At 38.7% G+C, this 15,854-nt stretch overlaps 3 protein-coding genes across 3 annotated transcripts; 2 read left to right on the top strand and 1 right to left on the bottom strand.

Annotated features, from left to right (window-relative positions):
• Nucleotides 1-2,409: 2,409 nt before the first annotated feature.
• Nucleotides 2,410-7,044, top strand: LOC131444032 (poly(A) polymerase type 3-like). Its single transcript, XM_058614150.1, has 14 exons — nt 2,410-2,417; nt 2,785-2,961; nt 3,131-3,197; nt 3,303-3,384; nt 3,616-3,722; nt 3,820-3,873; nt 4,056-4,167; nt 4,284-4,373; nt 5,065-5,203; nt 5,382-5,454; nt 5,550-5,670; nt 5,798-5,945; nt 6,674-6,724; nt 6,921-7,044. Exons 1-14 carry the CDS (start codon nt 2,410-2,412, stop codon nt 7,042-7,044), a joined length of 1,353 nt encoding a protein of 450 aa, XP_058470133.1.
• Nucleotides 7,045-10,980: 3,936 nt separating this feature from the next.
• Nucleotides 10,981-13,162, top strand: fkbp3 (FKBP prolyl isomerase 3). Its single transcript, XM_058612582.1, has 7 exons — nt 10,981-11,112; nt 11,480-11,581; nt 11,669-11,770; nt 11,865-12,000; nt 12,446-12,513; nt 12,611-12,708; nt 12,875-13,162. The coding sequence occupies exons 1-7, from the start codon at nt 11,008-11,010 to the stop codon at nt 12,927-12,929; spliced, it is 666 nt and encodes a 221-aa protein (XP_058468565.1). The 5' UTR covers nt 10,981-11,007; the 3' UTR covers nt 12,930-13,162.
• Nucleotides 13,163-13,817: 655 nt separating this feature from the next.
• faua (FAU ubiquitin like and ribosomal protein S30 fusion a) lies at nt 13,818-15,547 on the bottom strand. The gene is made up of 5 exons (XM_058612583.1): nt 15,449-15,547; nt 14,790-14,871; nt 14,563-14,707; nt 14,194-14,249; nt 13,818-14,042 (listed from the first exon to the last, which is right to left on the bottom strand). Exons 2-5 carry the CDS (start codon nt 14,862-14,864, stop codon nt 13,917-13,919), a joined length of 402 nt encoding a protein of 133 aa, XP_058468566.1. The 5' UTR covers nt 14,865-14,871; nt 15,449-15,547; the 3' UTR covers nt 13,818-13,916.
• Nucleotides 15,548-15,854: the final 307 nt, after the last annotated feature.

Raw genomic sequence — 15,854 nt, 5'->3', positions numbered from 1 at the left:
TGTGATGCAAGTTTCATTCACACTCTCATAAGCAGGGAGACAGATGCTCATCACTCGCAAACATTATGCTTGCTGCATAACAATGAAGGAAAGAGGCAGAGATTTAAAGATGGCCACGTGTAGACAGATAATATTAGGGGTTTTAATATGTCACCTTGTTCTTTTTTTCCCCACTAAGTAGAAAGTTGTAAAGGGATTTCAGTTTTGCTGAATTCATGTCAATTCCATAGTTTGTGCTGTTGCAACAGTCTCTCTTTCACAGGCAACGTCAGGGATGAAATGAGAATTTCCTCTAAAGAGATAATTAGCCCTCTCCTCTTCCTCATGAGCTTCTCACCCAGTGTCACTGTTGTTGCCTGGTAACAAACCAGGGTAAAAGCCTTGTTCTGAGGGCAAAGTATAGTGGTGGCAAATCATCATCCTCATCATTATCTCAGAGCTTTTCAATGTACTGATGAATAAAAGTTATGTGACATACAAATGCGGCCATTTTTTTACTGGAAAATCCCATTGTTTGTACATGCATGAGGCATATATTGCAGATTAAGGGGCCGGGAGCAAAGAGACTCATATGATGCACATTTAGGTTAAAACTGACACAAAGCATAAGGTGCTTGTAGAATGAAGCTAGTGCATTGGTAAGACAGATGTGAACACACGAGCACCTGTAGAGTTTTGATTATAGTAATAATAAAGCAATTTGGTTGTTTCTGAAAACCAGTTAGAGATAATGGCTATGTGAACTTTTATATTATATCTTGAAATGATGAGCTTACCATACATTAACATACAATGATGTCATGTTATAAGGTGGACATGGCGTAAAGCAGACGCAGTAGTCACACAGTACACAACATGTTCACACTCTTGATAGACATTTGTGGTGGCTGTGAAAAAATTAATATAGAGACTATGAAGCAGACATCACATGACACCAACCTTATCTGGAGCAGAGGAAGGAGCAGGAGAGCTCAGACCACAGGGAGGTGCTGCCGCCTCTTTGCCTCATAGACCTCTTATCACATGAAAATAAGGAAGGAAGCATGTGAGGGCTAATATAGAATTATGTTGGACTGTATTGTGATGTTACACAGCTGTTAAAATAATATTCACATACAGGGAAATTGATAAAAATGTACAAACATTTAAATTAACTTTACAAAACTGATGTGGATATGACTGAAATGGATTGAATGTCCTGTGTGGTGAAAATAAGTTGTGAAAATGTTTAATGTTTACATACGCATATGGAAAAGTCACATAATTATGGTGAATATGTGAAAAAGATGGAAGTTTCAACAAGTGGGGGCAGATGGAAGTGACACATTTTCAGATTGACGTACACTATGATAAGTTGTGTGTATGTATTAATTTACACAGAACAAAAGTCTTACTGAAAAGTTAAGCTCACATCTGACACCCTTAATTATTCTTGTCTTGGTTCTTGGTCTCTGCTCCTTGTTCTCATCCCTTCTGCTCCTTGATTTCTACCTTCCCTCAAGCTGATTTGCAAGGACATTGACATCCAGTTTTCAAAACAAAACGCAGGCTGGAGTACATTTTTGACTTGGACAAATAATGAAACGCCAATGGAAAAATCCTCACAGCTGTGTTTTAGAGACCTAATAACTTGTATTTGAGCAGCTGTATAAAGAGAGTTATTTACAATTTCTGAATAAGAATGAAAAAGTTATGTTCAGCACATTGATATCAGACATTTTTACAGGGAAATTTCCCTTATTCGCTCTTTTTAAATCAAAACTGTTTTCTCAAATTTCAGAGGCAATAAAGTTCTGACCGCTTATTTTCAATTTCCATTAAACAAGCAAGTTTCTGTCTCCAATAAACACATCAAAAACGAAACAGCAACACCTGAGTAAAGTGACAGGTGACTCAAATCACTCAGCATGAGCCAGGGCAACATATAAGAAAGGAAATACAACCCCCTAGTGGTTGGGGGGGGGAAACTCACAAATAAAAACGAGATATGGCTGCTAACATACTCAAAATCTCTATGATATTAAACTGGGTTTGTTTAATATCATAGTCCAAATTAAGTTACAGGTATCTTTAACCATCATTTTGACGCGTTTAAATTTGAATGTTGACCCGTCGAACGTGACGTCAGCGTCAGACGTCATTTTGGAACGTCACGTTCTGATAAAAGGATACAGTTATTCATAAAACTCATACTTCTCGTTCTACATGTGGAGGGAGAGAAAAGGACGGACATTCACATCTCATATTAGTTTGTAAAGAACACTCGTCCTAACTAGGTCGCCTGTTCACGACCTCATTTCACCACAGAATGTCTGTGACATGAACACATGAACACATGAACTCCGTGATTTTTCCGCTTGAAACTGAGAAACTGCTACTATATTGTAATAAACGAAGACTATCGCAACAATGACTAGGTAAGTATCAATTATTAAGAATGAATTGCTGGTTCAATGTGTGAATTTGTGTGAATGTTTTGAACTGGTTTTGAGGTCTGTTTTGGTTTAAATAATTACCATGGTCAACGTAATATTTGTGCAATATGTAAACACTTGAGATAAGACAAATAATTGCTGTGAATACTTTACCTCATATTTGTGAAATATTTAATACTAATGTTTCTGTCCATAGAGACATAAACGTAAACCCACAATACACTGGTTTCTTTAACTTAAGATGATATCACTTAGCTGACATTTATCTATATATATGCACTCATTTAGATTTTTCTTTCTTATAAATCGTGATTTTAGACATATTCGTCCAACATATTTATCCTTTTAGTTGTAATCCACTGAAGAGCCAAGCTCAGCCAGTGCCAAAGATTCCCAAGTATTATGGGATCACACCTCCAATCAGTGAAGACCTGCCTACAGAGACTGACACGATCCAGACTGAAGAACTGATCAAGTGTCTCAGGTCATATGACATATTTGAAGAAGATCTTGAGCACCAACACAGGTACGACACATCTTTTTTTTTTATTTAAGTAACTGAAGGAATGTAGTTTGTGACTGTCTTTCTGGCGGATAGCGATGAAAGATCCAATCAGTTAAAGTAATCAGTAGATAAAGTCTATGCAAACTGCTTCACATTAATGTCTGTGTTTCTCTTTCTGTTTTATCTGCAGAGAGGAAGTTGTGAAGAGACTGGAGTCTCTCTTTAAAGAATGGCTCAAAGAAATGTGTTTAGAAATGGTAAGACATTGTAGTTCCATCTTCTTCTTTTTATTCTATACCATGTTGCTGAATATTTGTCCTTGCATTGATAAAACCAAATGTATTGTTTTCATTTTATTTTAGAATGTACCTGAAAACGTGATGGACAACGTTGGAGGAAAAGCTCTACCATTTGGCTCCTTTCGTCTGGGAGCTTATGCCAAGGGTAATGTAGAGGTTCCTACCTCAGATAAATGACTTTATGCAGTGGCTCATGAGATTTTTAGTATGTGCTTTACTGTTTCTGAACCACCAATAATCACGCCTTGAATAAACCTCACAGGCTACAATACATATTAGTGTATTTGAAGGTGCAGTGGGATCAGTAGAGATGGTGAATTTGACAAATGTGTAAATATAGACTTCCCTCTCATTTGAGTCTGCGTTGCTTTGACAGGTGCTGATATCGATGTCCTTTGTGTCGGACCTGGATTCATTAAGAGAAAGGATTTTTTCACCTCCTTCTATGAGAAGCTGAAAGCTCAGGAGGTGAAAAACATACGGGTGTGTAGAAGAGGTCATTTATTGCGTTATAAATCTTTGCACCTCAGTGAAAATCTTCCTGCCTACTACAAGTAGCTAACAATATCCTTATCTTTAGGCTGTCGAAGAGGCATTTGTCCCTGTTATCAAGTTTATCTATGATGGCATTGAGGTAATTTACTGGAGTTTTATTTTCCTTTTTTGTTTCATTTTTCCCTCACGTATGTGGTTTTGTTAACCAATATAGGAATAAAGTTTTATTGATTTTACTATTTGCACATAGAAGTATCTGTAGTATTCTATTCAAAGCTCACAGGCTTTAGTGATTGCCTTTGGGTCTATGTCATTTTCTAGGTTGACATGGTCGTTGCCATGGTGGTGCGAAAGTCCATTCCAGGAAGTCTGAACCTTCTTGACGACAAGATTCTGAAGGACATGGACAAATACAGTGTCAGGAGTCTTAATGGTAAGTACACAACTGTTCACAACTGTGGTCATTTTTCTTTGATGTTCAACAGGTTGCCAATTTGTTATTTGTGGTTTGCCCCCATAGTAATCTTTGTTTTCATCCTGTTTTCATAGGCTACAGAGTGACAGAGGAAATCCTCCTTCTTGTGCCAAACATTCAAAACTTCCAGCTCGCTTTATTAGCCATCAAGCTGTGGGCCAAACGTAAGTGGAACTATACAGAACATGAGACGCTTGCTGGTCCCTCAAGGTGGACTTACTCACTCACAGGGGGCTGCAGCCAATCCCAGCTCACAAAGGCCGAAAGGCTCCAGTCCATCACAGGGCAAACACACAGATGAACATTCACTCTTACATTCACACCCAGTCAATACAGAGTGTCCAATTAACCTAATTTTGTCCTCACACATGATAATTAGTTGTTAGCAGGACTCATTGATATTTAGTTTGGTTTGTTACCATTTGCTGCCAGGCATCCACAACCAAACATTCATCTATCTATAAATGCAAGGAACTTTTCTTCTTTGTCTCTTCCTCACATAACTGTCCAATGGTTCACTTGGCAAATAACTTCCTAAGAGCATAAGTGTGTGCAGTGCAGACTAGAGATAGAAGCCAAGAAAAGAAAAAAACAGGCACACGGGTACTGCACTAGTGGAAATCAATGATGCACAGGATTGGATTACATAACTATAAAATCTTTGAAACACTTTCTTTTCCTTGAATCCAATGCCATGTCATTATTGAGCAAAATGTAAACAATTTACAAATGTAACCTGGTCATTTGAAATAAAACCAGGTGGGGCTGTGGGGTCTAGCAAATCAGAGCAGGCTATTTTTAGGCATCATTATACAAGAATGATCATTATGTATTTTCCTTTTCTTATTCTTCTAGGTCGTAACATTTACTCGAACATGCTGGGCTTCCTGTGTGGAATATCATTGGCCATACTGGTGGCCAGAATCTGCCAGCTCTACCCAAATGCAGCTGCGTCCACAGTGGTCATCAAGTTTTTTAAGATCTACTCCATGTGGTGAGTTGTCCTAGCAATTCTGCGTTTCAAGAGGTCAAACTTAAAGTCACTTGGCATTGAGAGCCACTGTAATGGGAGATTCACTGTTAAATATCAGTTCACGCCACTCGGTGGTTTCCTCTTCCTACGTTATTTAAAAAAACATCTGTTCACTTGGAAATTATGTATTTTGTTTCAGGGATTGGTCAATCCCAGTTTGTTTGAGGGTCGTAGTGGACCGCTATTACAACCTGCCCTTCTGGGATCCAACGGTGAGACCTCTGCATGATGTTTGTTAAGATTTTAATGTTAAGCCAGTGAATTATCATATTTCAAAATCAGGTGAACTGAAATTCTGCATTTTCAGCTGAACCCAAGTGACCGCTGCCACATGATGCCCATTATCACCCCAGCGTATCCACAGCAGAACACAACCTTCAACGTGTCTTCTTCCACCTTGGCTGTTATAACAGAGGAGATCAACCTTGGTATGTAATCACATGAGTTTGCTCAGTTTAATCACAACAATTTAAAACTCAAAAACTTAAATGCTTCTCTCTTTTCTTTATTTTTATTCTGTATTTTGTTTACACGCTCTCTCTTCCTTATGCACAGGTCACGCCATCACCCAAGAAATACTGCAGAAAAAAGCTGACTGGTCCAAACTGTTTGAGACGCCACACTTTTTTGAGAAGTACCAGTATGTATTGAGTGAACCTAAAAACAGAAATAAGTATTGCCTAACTGCTCTTGAAAATTGTTTGTCATTTTTTCCACAATTTTTTCTTCTTACTTCCTGAAAAATCATTCCATCAAAGATACTTTTATTTAATCATTTTTGTCTGGTATAGTTAACTGTCTATAAGGTATTTTGGTATATAAGTGTAAAGGAAAACTACTACAATATAGACCCCAAGCCTGAATCCTCTTCAAAATGAATTATATTGTTATGTGTTGTTCTGTATAATATGTTTGAATTGTTAGAATTATATATAACTTGTTTTTAAACATTACACTTCAACTTTGTATTTAAGTTTATTTTGTTATTTTTAGATTAAGTGGATCATCCTCCTTTTTGTGTGGATTTGCTACATTTGAAATGTAATGTATTATCTTATAATACAGTGCTTTGTGCTTCATTGTGATGTTTGGATACAGGTTGTATTGATTTGTACTGTTGGTCATTTAAAATATGGACTTTGGTGTCTGAATAGTAGCTGTTTGGCTTAACTTTATTGTTGCGTCTTAACTTTTTTGCTGACTCTGCTCTGTTGTCTCACCTTTCTACGTTGACACACGTCCACTGTGTGGTCATTTTCATGAGAATTATTTGTGGTGATCATCTTTTTCTCTTGAATATCTGGCAATTGATAAATCAAGACAGGCAGTATCATTGAAATGAGTAATGTTGCAGTTGTGTTCAGGTTTTAATGCTAATCTTTAAAATTATTTTAATATATTTTGACATTGTTCTGTTTGCTATGATTTTAGGCAATATGTTGTGCTGAAAGTTACTTCTGCAGAGAAGCTGCACCATGAGTGGTGAGTATCCAGACCAAAGAGTCAGGAGTTTCAGAAGAATGTTTATATGCAATCATATCTATGGGTGAAGAACTTCAGTCTACATGCCTGCACTTCTCTTTTATTTTTTTTAGATTAAACAGTTTTAACATTATATTTGTAGAGCAACTGTAGTTCCTTTCTCTTTCTGACAGTTATGTTTTATTCACTTGATCAGTGTCAGTCTGGTGGAGTCTAAAATCAGACACCTGGTGGGACTTCTGGAGCGAAACAGGCAGATTTCCCGCGCTCATCTTCATACACAGTCCTTCCCTGGACCCAGTCAGGAAAATAACAAGTAAGGATGTGATTTTATGGTTACTATTCAACTCTTTACATTTGCTTAGTTTTCAGTAGGAACATTAAGGTTTGCTTTTTATTGTGGTCATTAAACATTGTCGACTTATTGGCCTTTCTTTCTGTGTGTTTTAGAGAGGAAGTGAGCACACAGTGGTTGATTGGACTTCTCATCAATTCAGATGCAGAGATAGACCTGTCCTTAACCATCCCTTCCTTCATTGATACCAGTACGTTTTTGTTTGTTTTTTTGTCTCCATTTACTAAAAAATTGAGCAATGCTGTGCAAAGTAATGAATAATTGTTCTTATAGTCCACAGCCTGGCCCAGAACTCTAAGGCAAATGTAGAGGGGATGACCATATCAGGCATGTTCACCAACAGGGATAATGTTCACTGCGCGATGCCTGGTGACATGCGGACAAGGGTTTCCTGTCCAGACCCAAAGCCTGCGGTGAGCCACTTAACTGCTGCCACAGTGCTACCCACCCACATTGACAAGCCAGTTAAGAGGATGGCAGTCTCTTCGTCCACTTCATCTTATATGAGTCCTTGTCCTACAAAGAGATCTTGTTCTCCCTCTGCAGGAAGTTCATCTGAGGGTTCCAAACCTGTTGGAGATCCAGCTCCATCCAGCATGGATGAGTCCCAGGCTGCAAGTGGCTCACCCAGTATGCCTCCTCCCAGTGTGAGAGCAACAAGCAAAAAGAGACCTGCCTCTACTGAGCTTGATATGCCGGTTAAGAAATTCAAATCTGACCAGGTATGTTGCACTGTCCTTCAAGGTTTCCAATTATTAAATTCTCATTACAGCTGCCTGGCTGTCTATTCCTTTCCTCTCAGAGTCATCCCACTGTTGAGCTGTCTGACCTGCAGCCCAGCCCCTCCAAACCTGTAACGACTGTGAAACGCCCCATCAAGCTACATCTGCTCAGGTACAGCACACACTGATCCATCTTCATCTCTTCATCACACATGGGACACATATTTGATGTAGAGTGTTTTTTGCCAATCAAAAAAAGGCCACACCGGTTGCTGCTGACATGTTCTGACACATGTAAAGAAAAGGATTCTCCAAAGTTCCAAAATTATTTAGTATTTATTTATCCTTCCATTTCGTAAACTTAAACGATTTGGTTTAATCAAACTCAAAACAGTTATTCAGTCAAAATATAAAAAACGGAATGCTTCTCCTCCTGATTGAGCCACAACCAACACTCCCATTAACCCAAGGTATACCACCTAAGTGGTGGGAGGTTCCAAAAACAAAAATCAACAACTATGGCTCTTACATTTGACATGTTGAGGTCCATTTAGGGTATGTTGCTTTGAAGGCTGCCAGAGCTACATAACTCACATATTTACAACACTAGAGGGCAGTAAAGCCTTTCTTCTTGCCCTCTTGCCCACAGACTTTATCCTAATAATAATGACGAGGTTCTAGTAATTATTTTTCATGATGTATTTGTGAGAATGATATATCATACAGTATATCATCATGTCTGTGTCTTGTCAGATCAGCTCTGTGACCTCTTGCAGAGTGAAGTCATCTACGGTCTGAAATTAACTCAAATTCATGTTATTACTCATTATTTAATGGTATTTTAGGCCTTTTTGGATGAAAACAGCAAGGGTTCTTAAGATTTGAAAATTACAAAAGTCACACTCTGGCATCATGGGACTTAGCACCTGCCCACTAAAGTCCTAATGGCACAGTTGACCTAGTGTGGTATATAATATCTGCATAATGGTTGCATCACACAGTGCCCTATAACAGATGTAGATAACATATTTAAAGGGAAGTGTGTGTGTCAGAATGATATATTTCCTTATAAGGTTGTGTGGAGTGTGACCTCATTCTTCTAACAGCACTGTTCTTCAATGTTTTTCTTACAGCAAGCAAAAGGGTTGAGCAACACCGATTGGTTGCAGAGTCTTCAAATACCATCGTCCATCAGATAAATAAAAATGCTGATGGACGGGAGGCTGTGACCCACATGGCCCTTTATGCAAATCACTGTGTTGGAACAATTGGAAGGATGGCGTTAATAATGAGGTTTTTTTTTTAGGCATTTCATACTTATTGAGGTGAGTACAACTGGAACTGTAGAGATTTGGTTCGGGGAGAAGTGGCTTCTTGAGGACTGGAATTATGTTTTATGTTTACTAGATGGAGAGAACAGAAGCTGACATGCAAGAATCTCTGAAGAGGTGATGAAGGACGGGAGATAGTTCCATGGCACAGAGTCCAAGCATCCTAGCAACATATAAAGACAAACCACCAATTACATTCACACTTAAACCTATAATCTACTGTACATGTCTTTGCATGTAGAAGGAAGCCTGGTGGCGTGGTGGTGAAGTGGACAGTAGTGTACACAAGCGCACCTAGAGAGGGGGAAAAAAAACACAGGACGTGTCGACTTGTGCCTGTGACACCCAGACGGAAAATACCAGGTCTGAATGAAACCAGAATAAAGGTCTTAATCCATATTACCTGGAGAGAAGCCTCATGCACATGGCAAGAATATTCAATATCCACACAGAAGACCTTGGGTCAAACCAGGATTCAAAGCAGAGACCTTGCTGTCAGGCAATGATACTTATTTAATTTTTTCTTTTTATCCTCTGCCATGAAAGTTATGTTTTTAGGAAGTAATCTGGTGATCTGATTCAGGAATGTTTAACCTTATGTTATATTGTATTGACAAAAATTAAATAACACTATTTTTGCTGTGCCATTATACTTATTTCAAGTCTTGCAAATATATGCAACAAACAAGTAGAGACAATAGACAATGAAGCTGCAGTATGCAAAACTTAAAACATTCAAGTCAAAGACACGTTTCACAAACACGAGCTGTCAACGGTAAAACGAGGCTATTCTACTTTGGGACATGTCAGTATTTGAATAAAGAAATCAAGACCAACAGACCCGATTTAGTGGTGAAGGACAACGAGAATAAAGAGACAAGGGATCTCTTCTAATAGAGATATCTAGAACTTGAAATTAAGAGAATGTGGGTGTAAGGACCACAACAATACCAGGGATTGATAATATGTGCTCTCAGTCTGGTCAAGAAAGTTATGGAAAATTAAGCCAATAAAATCCCTGGTTACATCAAGATATAAGAAGTCCAGACCATCCTCAGCATTGCTCGTATACTGAGGAGGAATTTAATCCATCAAGGGAACCCTCACACCCTCATAGTAGCTCAACTCAAGGGATGGAAAGGAAAAACTAGAAAAAGAATTATTTATACAGCAGTTCACAGAACAAAGTGCTTCACAAGTTAAAACGCAACAAAGAATAAATAATTAAAAGCCCAGTCAGTAAAGAATATAGGTATAAAGTATCTGCAATAATTAACCATTTCTTGAAATAAAAAAGGGATTAGATTGGCATTTGTGTAAATCGCTGTCTGAATTACTTAACAGTACCAGTAAAAAAATTAACCAGCTTTTGCTTTGAAATGATGTCAACATCAGATAAATTTGCCTAAAATTTAATTACACTTTATAAATAGTGAGTGTGTTAATAGACTCCAAAATTGCTTTATTGCATTATCTATCTATAAACAACGTTAGTACTATTGTATGGTTTCTGTTGCTGGTTGATATGACCGATAGTTTCACCTCCAAAGGAAAACTTGACCAAGGTAATCCCCCAAGTGCTTCATCTGTCAACTTTAAAGATGGGCTTCTAGATTGCATTATATTTTGCTAAAACCAGTCCATCATGCCTTATTTTGCCACTTAGTGACACATATTTCTTACTAATTGAATCCAGTGCACCTTATACATGTAAAGTTTAACGTATATCTCATGTGTTTATGTTATTGGGTCTCTACACATCAGCTAAATGTTAAATGTATAACACACGAAAGTCAAATTTAAATTAATAAATATACAAAATGTAGTATACTATATACGCCACTGGGGTCAAAGTTGAGCAGTTCGCCTTTCAAAATGGCGACTGAACCAGCACGGGAATGGAGCGTTGAGCAGCTAAAAAGTGACGATTTGCCTAAAAAGGACATCATAAAGTTCATTCAGGACAATGCTGCCCACTCGGTATGTTTGTAGCACGCGTCCCGTCCTGATTTGCGTTTGATTAGCTGTATTTTTAAGTCTGGAAGCTCATTTGAAACTGCAGCATGCTGCGTTGCATGGGTTACCTCATGCTGTAGCTGTTTAGCAGCTAAGCTAGCTATGCAGAACACAACAAAACAAAAGCGGTTATACAAAATAATAGCGCTAAAGGATAGAAGCCACGGTTGGCAGCTCATTACTTTGGACCTGAAGCAATAGTGGCTGCATTTACTGTGTGATATGGCTTAGTTTCTTTTAGCTAGAAGCAAAACGACTTACTTGAGCAGAAAAGCGGGACTGGTGATGTCATTTGTGATCGTTCTCTGTCTAATTGCATTTTCTCACGCAGTTCCTCAATGAACACAAGCTGCTGGGAAACATAAAGAATGTCGCCAAAACAGCAAAGAAAGAACAACTCATCATAGCCTACAGTCAGCTCTTTGAGAGCAAAGTAAGTGACAGTGACACATTATAACAGGGTAGGATACATGTACAACAACCTCATCCAAACCGTAAAAGAGTGTGTTTGTGTTTGCAGAGATTTAAAGGCACTGAACCTGTAGAAGAAGTAACTGAGCAGGTTAAACAAGTGAAAATCGAAGACAAGCCCAAAGAAGTCAAAACAGAGGTTGTAGATGAGGTACGTGTTGAGAATGTTACATGTTCACATTTTTATTGTTGCTCTGCACACCATAAGACGGTTATGAACTGCTCCTGCATTGTTCTTTTCCCAGGGTCCACCCAAGTACACCAAGTCAGTGCTGAAGAAAGGTGACAAGACCAACTTCCCAAAGAAAGGTGAAAATGTGAGCTGCTGGTACACTGGTACCTTGGAGGATGGAACCGTGTTTGACACCAATATTCCTGCAGGTACAGCATGCACATGAAAGTGTTGCTCCACCCAAATAACTGTCTTTTGAGGAGTATAAATAGGAGGCAGATCGACTGATCAGCTGAGTAATTCGGCTGACTTTTCATAAATGGGGGGGGGGGTAAGTAATTGGCCAATTACACTTTGCAATGTTTAGTATTGATACCTGTTTCATGTATTTAAGTTTAGATTTAGAATATATCAGTTTACTGCAGTGCAGACACAAAATGCAAATTGAGATGCAGAAAAAAGTGTCATTCAATACATGGTTAATGGGGGCTACATTAATATAAGCAGTTTTCTGAATAATTTGATTTTGCTGTTTTTTAATCAGATGGAGGGAAAAGACTTGTCATTGTGTATCCGTCATGGACATGGCGATCAGTTGACCTCTAGTATAAACCCCAACTGGTTTTAACCATAACTGTACTTGTTTTAATACAGCAGCCAGAAAGAAGAAGCAGACTAAACCACTGATCTTCAAGATTGGCTTGGGAAGAGTCATCAGAGGTGTAAGTCCTGTTTTTTGCCATGTATATCCTAATAACTGTTTCTCAGTGTGGGCCTTCCATCCACTGCATTTCTTCATCAGTAATCCTTTATTTGCAGTGGGATGAAGCCATTCTGACAATGAGCAAGGGTGAACACGCCCGATTGGAGATTGAATCAGATTGGGCCTATGGGAAAAAGGGTCTCCCCGACTCAAAGTATCCTTTTCTTTGGTTGAGTTATCTTTGTGCATGGCATGCAAATATCTGCAGCACAATGTTCCTTTCTTATCCTGGCAACACTTAAGTCTTTGTTCATTTTATTTTGATGTAATTCTTCACTTTCCATTGAATGATATATTCACCTTAACTCCAGCTCTACCAGAATTCCACCAAACGCAAAGCTGATCTTTGAGTTGGAGCTTGTTGCTGTGGATTAAACACATTCTTGCCAGCATGCTTCTAATTTCTAGGATGGACAACACACCTGAATGATTGTGCTCAGTTCCTCTGCACTTTGATTAATCATATGTACAAGACTGGATTAAGTATTAACGAAACCAGTTATATTTTGTTATTGGTCAAAATTGAATGTCTTATTAATGTACATATCCTGAGACCATGTTTTTGTTCTTTTATGCAATTGATAAATAAACATGTTCATATTGCAGAATGACAGCTTTTTGGTCTTCATTTTATCCCTGTCCATGTTCACCTCCGAAAAACACATTCGGAAATCCCGATTTCAAGTATTTAAAATGAAAATATATGAAAATATTTAGGAGGATCTCAAATATCTGACGAGGATGCATGCCTCATCTGGTGCAGGCGCACAAGCCTTTTTTCTACGCACCCTGTCCTGCATTTCTCCTCACCAACACAGCCTTTATCATTTCTCTACCCGCTGCTTAATTCCCACATTCAAGTAATGATCTTTATGACGAGGATTGAGAACAGTCACGATGAAGTTCAAAGGATCCGAGTGAATGTCGCAGGGAGTTCATAATCTGCGCTGTGCGCAGCCAAAGACATTTTCCAGCATTTAATGTGCTGTTCCACTGCATACTCACATCTTGTTGGAACCGTTTAATTGGTGTTCCATGCTGGACAGACTAAGTTGGAATAGACAGGCTCATGTTGGCTGCAATTTTTGCATGCGTCATCACAACATCCCGTTTCGGCTGCCTTTTGGCTGAAAACGCCTTTTTTGGCCAATACGTTTGTTGCCAAATTTTCTCTAGTAACAAGGTCAAACAATCCAAATTTTACAATATAAACTACTGGTTTGATACACGTGACTTTCACTGCAGGACATATCACAACACTCATTTCTGTCCAAGCCAAGTTTTATTATGTACAGGATAATATTCTACTCAATAAAAACTGATGGACAGTGATCACGCTTCTCCTTTGGGCCATTGAAGCATTTAGGAGTTGGCGTTGGGTCCCTTCTTCTTTCCAAATGTGGGCACAACATTCACGAAGCGCCTGTTGTACTGGATGCGACGCTTGGCACGGCCGGTCTTCTTTTTCTTCTTCTCCTGCTTGTCAACCTGAACAATTTCACAGCAAAGTGTTATTTCTCTACTCTTATCATGTTCTATTGTGTAATCATCAAAACTCTAAAAGTATGTATGTATGTATGTATGTATGTATGTATGTATGTAATATTATACTCTGAAAGGCACAAGAACAGAATCTTACCTTGGGAGTCTGTCCCCTCACTTTTCCGGCACGGGCCAGGGAGCCGTGGACCTTGCCTGTTGGAGGAAGAAGGAAATAGATAAGAATAAGCGTGCCACTGTTTAAAAGCCCTGTGTATGGGAATTAGGCTAAAAATCTAATTTTTCCATGTGTGTTTTCTATATAGACAACTAGGTTCTTTGACAGAAATTACTTTAATTATTGTACATAAACAAGTGCTATAATTACACTAGTTTCAATTTGACAAAAAACGAAGTTAGAGTGGTTGTGGAAAAAGAAACAACCACTAACTTATGATGCATCACCAGTATAAGTAAGCCATTTAAAAAAAACAGAGTATGTGTACAAACATATATGCTGTACACTCACCTCCAAGCAGCCTGCCAGCTACCTCCAGAGTGCAGTGCTCCAAGACTCCACAGGAAGCCAGAGAGGTGTCATCCTCAAGTGGGCATCCACCAAACAACAGCACCTGGTCCTCGACCAGAAGACCCTCCAGAGCCTGGACATGGGCCTGAGAGACACCAACGATATACACATTCAAATAACAATTTCCATGCGCAAAGTCTAGCACTTACAACTTCTCAGCATTTTACCTTGATCTGTCCAACAGTTTCCTGTCCGGTCACCTCAAGGGTGTGAGTGTTCTGAGCACGCACGAAGAGCTGCATCTTGATGCTAGGAGGAAAAACACGACAAACCCAACTTCAGTCCTTATCAAATACATGGTAATCGGTCTGCGACAATAAACGGACGAGAGCATTCTCAAGATTTGTACGTTATAAGGTAATACAACTGCCTCCTTGTGGCTCTTATAATCCTGACACACGCTAAACGAAGTGACTTTGATGCGTATATGATATCCGTTATTGTCATTTAAAACTATTTAAATATAACTATTAACTCAACTCCCATACAAAGGCAGCACTACTACACCCTACCATTCATTGCCAGAAGAACGTTAAGATTACCAATTGCTATAAAACACCAATAGCAACCAAATAACTGGCAGATTAAAACAGGAAGACTCAAACACACTTGCTTCTCATGGTTGGTAGCTAATGCTATGCTAGCTTGGCTAGCCACATGGGCCACACGTTTCAGAAAGTCACATAAAAACAAGTAAAATGTCCCGTAACCATTTCGAAGCTGAATGTTAAATGACAATTAATGTCACACCCGCTATATTCGCCTACAAAAACCGGTTGAAGTGTTAAATAGCGATTCTTTTTCTGTATAATTGCACGGGCCTTACCTCGGTTGATGCTAGTCGTTCAACACTAGGCATAAAAAGGACTTTTCTACGGTCGACACTGCGCAACTGCGGATTTACGTATTTCCGCCACTGTGGCCACACCCACTGGACTCTGAATTTTTTTGACGTTAGAAAATTAGGTCGATTATACTATGATGGTGTATGAGTGTAGTGTTACATTAAAAATATATATATATATACTAAAAAGTAGACTATTGTAATTCATACTCATATATACATCTGGTTAATATTTGCCATGAGGAAATGTTTAATACTTTACACATTCAAGTTTATTTGATTTTTGCATGATTGCACATGAATGGGCAAGGTATTTGATTTGCAGGACTGAAATGAAGACTTATCGACTCTCAAGCTCATCTTCAGGATTTATTTAAGCAAAGAGATG

This window comes from Solea solea, chromosome 17 (assembly GCF_958295425.1).
Source record: "Solea solea chromosome 17, fSolSol10.1, whole genome shotgun sequence".
Taxonomy (NCBI): domain Eukaryota; kingdom Metazoa; phylum Chordata; class Actinopteri; order Pleuronectiformes; family Soleidae; genus Solea; species Solea solea.
Note: the sequence above shows the minus strand (reverse complement) of the source record. Positions and strands in the feature narration are given on the sequence as shown.

Bases quoted from the DNA above. Each gene is read 5' to 3' on its own strand.
- faua (XM_058612583.1), bottom strand. From the start codon at position 14,864: ATGCAGCTCTTCGTGCGTGCTCAGAACACTCACACCCTTGAGGTGACC. The intron at 14,708-14,789 runs GTAAAATGCTGA...GGTGTCTCTCAG, and splicing joins AAACTGTTGGACAGATCAAG to GCCCATGTCCAGGCTCTGGA. The intron at 14,043-14,193 runs GTAAGATTCTGT...GAAATTGTTCAG, and splicing joins TGAGGGGACAGACTCCCAAG to GTTGACAAGCAGGAGAAGAA.
- fkbp3 (XM_058612582.1), top strand. From the start codon at position 11,008: ATGGCGACTGAACCAGCACGGGAATGGAGCGTTGAGCAGCTAAAAAGT. The intron at 11,771-11,864 runs GTACGTGTTGAG...TTCTTTTCCCAG, and splicing joins AAACAGAGGTTGTAGATGAG to GGTCCACCCAAGTACACCAA. The intron at 12,709-12,874 runs GTATCCTTTTCT...CAGCTCTACCAG, and splicing joins AAGGGTCTCCCCGACTCAAA to AATTCCACCAAACGCAAAGC.
- LOC131444032 (XM_058614150.1), top strand. The intron at 5,204-5,381 runs GTGAGTTGTCCT...ATTTTGTTTCAG, and splicing joins TTTAAGATCTACTCCATGTG to GGATTGGTCAATCCCAGTTT. The intron at 5,946-6,673 runs GTCATTTTTTCC...CTATGATTTTAG, and splicing joins ACTGCTCTTGAAAATTGTTT to GCAATATGTTGTGCTGAAAG.